This window comes from Mauremys mutica, chromosome 1, assembly GCF_020497125.1.
Source record: "Mauremys mutica isolate MM-2020 ecotype Southern chromosome 1, ASM2049712v1, whole genome shotgun sequence".
NCBI classification, from domain to species: Eukaryota; Metazoa; Chordata; order Testudines; family Geoemydidae; genus Mauremys; species Mauremys mutica.
In genome coordinates, this window is record NC_059072.1 from 365,922,940 (window position 1) to 365,928,558 (window position 5,619).

The 5,619-nt window shown below is 47.1% G+C and overlaps 1 protein-coding gene across 1 annotated transcript; it reads right to left on the reverse strand.

Moving 5' to 3' along the window:
- Nucleotides 1-1,847: 1,847 nt before the first annotated feature.
- Nucleotides 1,848-5,619, reverse strand: LOC123362708 (olfactory receptor 52R1-like). The gene is made up of 3 exons (XM_045003145.1): nucleotides 5,559-5,619; nucleotides 5,010-5,024; nucleotides 1,848-2,869 (listed from the first exon to the last, which is right to left on the reverse strand). Exons 1-3 carry the CDS (start codon nucleotides 5,617-5,619, stop codon nucleotides 1,848-1,850), a joined length of 1,098 nt encoding a protein of 365 aa, XP_044859080.1.

Below are 5,619 nucleotides of genomic sequence, written 5' to 3' on the forward strand. Positions count from 1 at the left end.
TTTGTAGTTGGCTAGCCATTTACAGTCTTTGTTTAATCCTCAAATTTGCAAATGAATGGAAGCTCAGCAGTTTCTTTTCGTAGTCTGGTCCTAAAGTTTTTTTGGTACAGGATGGCTACCTTTAAATCTGCTATTGCCATTCCTAATATCTGACTTGTGTCCATTTATCCTTTTACGTAGGGACTGTCCAGTTTGGCCGATGTACATAGCAGAGGGGCATTGGTGGCATATGATGGCGTAAATTACATTGGTGGACGTGCAGGTGAATGAACCAGTGATGGTGTGGCTGATCGGGTTAGGTCCTGTGATGGTGTCGCTGGTGTAGATATGTGGGCAGAGTTGGCATCGAGGTTTGTTGCATGGACTGGTTCCTGAGTTAGTTACTATGGTGCGATGTGTGGTTGCTGGTGAGAATATGTTTAAGGGTGGCGGGTTGTCTGTGGGTGAGGACCAGACTTCAAAGAAAAACTGCTGAGCTTCAATTCATTTGCAAATTTGACACCATCAGCTCAGGATTAAACAAAGACTGAATGGCTAAGAAATTTCCTACAAAATCATTGTTGCTACTGTGGTTATGCAATTGCAAAAAATCTTGAACAAAGTATGTCCTGTCAGGTGTCAATGGGAAAGTTATGATTTGCTAAGTATGACTCTGCTGTTTATATGCATGTCTCATCTTTGTGTCGGAAGTTATGATTATTGGTGATGTGCTGGTATCAGAGCACCAGTGCCAGTTCATGGCCAGAGCAGTGGTGTTGGAGGGTCAGGACTCCTGGTTCCTATTTCAGCCCTACGGCCTACTCATTCTGTGGCCTTGGGTAAGTCGCTTTACCACTGCTTGGCTCAGTCAGTCCATGACATGGGGATAATACTGCTAGCAGCCTAGAGAAAGAGCTTCTAGATGTAGTGATCAAAAGTGTCATGCAGAGCGAATGTTAGACTCAGCTTCACCGTTCAGCTTCAGCCCCTGGGCAATGGGTGCCCTGGAGTTCCAGATAAGGTGCCATGTATGTGTGTAAATAGCCGGCTAATGGCAGCTGTGCCATTTATCTCCCTCCCTGTGAGATACCAATGCCAGCTCGGCCTCTGCCCAGCATCCTGGCTTCCCAACTAACACAGGGGCTTGTCCTTCTGCCTTTCTCAGCTGTTACCCAACTATCTTCAAAGCTGATCCCTTGCCCTGCCCCCAAGGCCTGGCTCAGGGCAAAGGGCTCCCAGCGCATCCCCATTGCAGGGATCCTGCCTCCTACAGGCTCCCAGGCGGGAGGAACAAAAGGAATCTGAAAGCTAAAGAAATAAGCCACACAAGGGTCTCTTCACTCAGGAGTTTGTAGCCAAGCTTTAGGGCCCACAAGCTGTCTGATGCACAATCTCACCCACCTACCACTGAACCCTGCTCCCAGCCCTCAGCTGCTTTTATACGATTTTCTGGTCTCCCATCCCTGGCCTGATGGACCCAGCACTGCACGCTTCCTGCACTCACTGCAGGCTCCTTGTCAGGCTGCAGCAGATCCTGTCTCAGCCCCAGAGCAGGGGGAACTCAGCTGGTGGGGGAGACTCAGCGAGTGACGGGTGGAGAAGAGGAGCGAGCGAGAGGGTCAGCGCTTTGCGGGGAAAAGGGCAGAAGTGGGTGGAGCCTTGACATGACATGTGGAGCAGAAGCTGAGCATTGGAGAAAGAGGCAGGGCAGGGGCCAGGATCTCAGGGCTCCAGTTAGCAGAAATTTGAAAGGTGGCAACCCTGTGAGTTAATGAGCTGTACACAGACCGATTCCCCAGTTTGTCACGCTGACACAGCACAGTAAGGTCTGGAAATGATTGAATGTCTCTCACTGATCAGTAAGAGATTCAGGGAAGAGGGCCCAGCACCAACTCACCACCCAGATCTGCACGGAACATGGTCTGAGAACCAGAGCAGCAAGAGAAAAATGTAGTCCCTTTATGAGTAATGAGCCGGAGCAGCCTGTCCCGGATCTGTTTGGTCCTCACCCCATAGATGATGGGGTTTATCATGGGGGGCACGAGGAGATACACATTTGCAATGAGAACGTGGAAATGTAGGGGCACATTGTGGCCAAACCGGTATGTGAGGAAGGAGAAAAGAGCTGGGATGTAAAAGGCTAAGATGGCACAGAGGTGGGAGCCGCAGGTCCCAAAAGTCTTGAGCCGGGCGTCCTTTGTGGGGAGGCTGAAGATGTCCCTGAGGATCTGGATATAGGACACGGTAATAAAAAACACATCCACACCGGTCACAAAGAATAGCACAAAGAGGCCGTAGTAACTACTGACACGGGTGTCAGCACAGGCCAGCTTCATCACAGCCATGTGTTCACAGTACGAGTGGGGGATGATGTTGGTTCTGCAATATGGCCACTGACTTGCCAGGAGGGAAGAGGGCAGTATGAGCATGCCACCTCGCAGCACCACAGCCACACCGATCTTGGCCAGCACAGAGTTTCGCAGGATGGTGGAATGTCTCAGGGGATGGCAGATGGCCACATAGCGATCCAAAGCCATGGCTACGAGGATCCCAGATTCCATCACTAAGAAGCAGTGAATGAAGTACATCTGGGTGAGGCAGGCACTGAAATCGATCTCCCTGGAATTGAACCAGAAGATGCTCAGTGTTTTGGGCAGGATGGATGTGGACAGGACCAGGTCGTTGATGGCCAGCATGCAGAGGAAATAGTACATGGGCTCATGGAGGCTCGGCTCCCTCTTCACAATGAACAGGATGGTGAAGTTCCCCAGGATGGCTATGGTGTACATGGTGCAGAAGGGGATGGAGATCCAGACATGGGCTGTCTCCAGGCCAGGAATGCCCAGCAGGATGAAGGTGGAGGGGTTGGTGAAGTCGGTTGTGTTGGAATCTGATGTGAAGTAGGGGAGAAGGTGTCCAACTCTGAAGTAGAACGGTGTGTCCTGCAGGTACCGTACATTCATCAGACCTTCTGTATGTGCCCAGGCCTAGGGTGATGGGTGCAGTACAAATGCCTGGATGGAGAGACAAATGTTAGTATGAGACACTACATGCACTACTGGAGGCTGTTCTCATCGGTGAAGCAGATTGGTCACTCTTCAGACATTGAAAATGACATTTTCATTATTCAGAGAAACAAATTATGAAACACGGACCCTACTAATGCCCATTCCATATCTTATGGTCCTCCATGTGTCAGTAATTCCTACACATCCTGGTGTGGGAATCCTTAATAGGCACCAGCAGGAAACCAGAGTGTGGATACTGGTTATCCACCATTGTTCCTTAATGCAATGAATCCCAGGCTAGAGATCCCATGCTGTAGGGAGTTCCCTATTTAGCCAGTTGCTCAAAATCTGAGAGTGGAAAGAACCAAAGCTTTGCCAAGACATGTACCAGGGGAAACATCCCAACTAGACCAAGCGTCAGGGAAAAGGCCTGTGTGTCATTCATAGAAGCTCCACGGAAACATTTGTTCATTTGCAGTAGTGCCCAAGAGAGAGACAATGTTTGCATACCTAAGGAATAAGATGGAGAATAACCTGCTCTGGACACATGCTCAGTTGTGGTCACTCAGTCTCTATAAGGATATAGCCAATAGAAAGGAGATTTCTGAGACAGGCTCTGAGAATGGGGGAGGCTGCAGGATGTGGACAGACTGAAAAGTCTGGGACTGTTTAGTTTAGAGAAGAGACAAAAAGGGGGCATGTGATAGAGGAGAGGAAAATAAATAATGGAAGTGATTACGTTCAAATGGACAAAGAGAGAACAGTTCCCAACCTGTAATATCTGTAGACACTTAGTGCTTCCCCAAATCTGAGGAAAAGTATCAGAAAAACGGATTGGGTTGGGGAAAAATAGACAGAAAACTGGGAAGGAAAAGAGGAAATGTCATTGGAAGAGTATATTACATAACTAGAAAGCCACAATTCTAAAGTCAAGGAAGTGGACAACACCTGGTTTAGTGACAAACTGAAGGCAGCTATGGGGGTGGGGAAAGCAATATATAACCCATGAGAAAGGGGGACATAGATAGCAAGCAATACAACTTGGAAGTTATGAACAGTGATAATGGATGTTAAGGACATCTGGGAAAACTCCCTGCTTGGCAGGACTAAGGTTCACAAAAAGGAGGTTATGGGTTATTAAGTATATTGAGAACAAAAGAAATCCTAGAAAATGTTTAGCCAATAGCTAGAGAGAGAAAGGAAACTTGCTAATGTTGCAGAAAAAATACTTATTTTTTGTTCTACACTTGGAAAGAAGCGGTTTGATGTACTCACATCAGTCAAAGAGGATAATAAAGAGCATCTACAATAGAACTCAGAGTTACAAACACCAGGGTTACAAACCGACTGATCAACCATGCATCTCATTTGGAACCAGAAGTATGCAATCAGACAGCAGCAGAGCACCCCTCCTCCTCCCCCAAAAAAGGAACTACAGGACAGTAGTGCGTTAAATGGAAATTATTTTTTAAAAAAGGGAAAGTTTTTAAAAAAGGATTTGACAGGGATAGGAAACAATGGAAAAGCTGGTATGGAATTCGATTAAAAAAAAGTCTAGGAATATAATTAATGCCAGTCAACAAGAGGGTTTATGGAAAAGAGCTCTTGTCAAAGAAACCTGATTTCATCCTTTAATGAGGGTAAAAGTGGTTGACCCAGGAAACCGCACAGATGCATCTGCTAACACCTTTCATCCTGAAGGATCCACTGTGTCACTGAAAAGCAGCCGCCTTGGGGCTGGAGTCCATCAGCAGAAAGAGACATTTTGGGCCATGAGACTGGAGCAAAGGCATTACCTGTGAAAAGTGCCCTGGGATGTTTAACAGCTGTGCAGAGCAGAAAGGACCACAGACCTATTCTCTATCCCACGGTGTGCATGTTGTTCCACTGGGTTTGTCGAGCAGATGAGCTCCTCAGCAAGAGATGGGTACCTGTGAATTGTGAGATGGAAGTGTCTTATCTGGGAGTTCTCCCTTAGGCAGCCGTGTCCCACACCTGTCTCACCCCAGCATCTGCAGCAACAGCTCATGCCAAGAGCTGATACAGGGGTGTGCACTGTTTATAATAGAGCTCTGTGCAATCTCAGGATAATTCACTCAGCCTCTAGCGGTGAAGCAGCATCTGAATATAAACAGGCTGGACACTGGAGACACTCTAGCCAATGACTCTCTCTCCATCTATGTGCTTCTGTGCTCTTTATCCAGCCTTAGGAGTAAACAGTAATGAAGGGACCTTCCCAAAGGGAGATGAGAACTCTTGAGCTCTGTGTTGAGTCACAGAGGAATTGGCTGCTCTGTGAATTTGTGTATATTTAAAAATTATAGTGTATGAGTAAGAAGATTAGGGATAATCCCTAGGTCTCTTCCAACCCTAATCTCCTATGATTGTATGTTTCTATGGCCTTGTGGATGCTCAGCACCTGTGATAGTCAGGACACTTTGGGTTCCTAAACATGCATGGATGTGCAACTAGCCCAGGATCGTGGCACTGAAAGTGGCTGGCTCCAGATGCTTCCGAGTAAGATGTGAGTAACTAAGTAGATGTCAGATATTCTACTCCCCTCCCAGTCACTTTTCTTAATCTCTAAAACAGATCTGGAGATATGGTTCCAAAAAGAACCAGATAAATTCAT

Bases quoted from the DNA above. Each gene is read 5' to 3' on its own strand.
- LOC123362708 (XM_045003145.1), bottom strand. From the start codon at position 5,619: ATGAATTTATCTGGTTCTTTTTGGAACCATATCTCCAGATCTGTTTTA.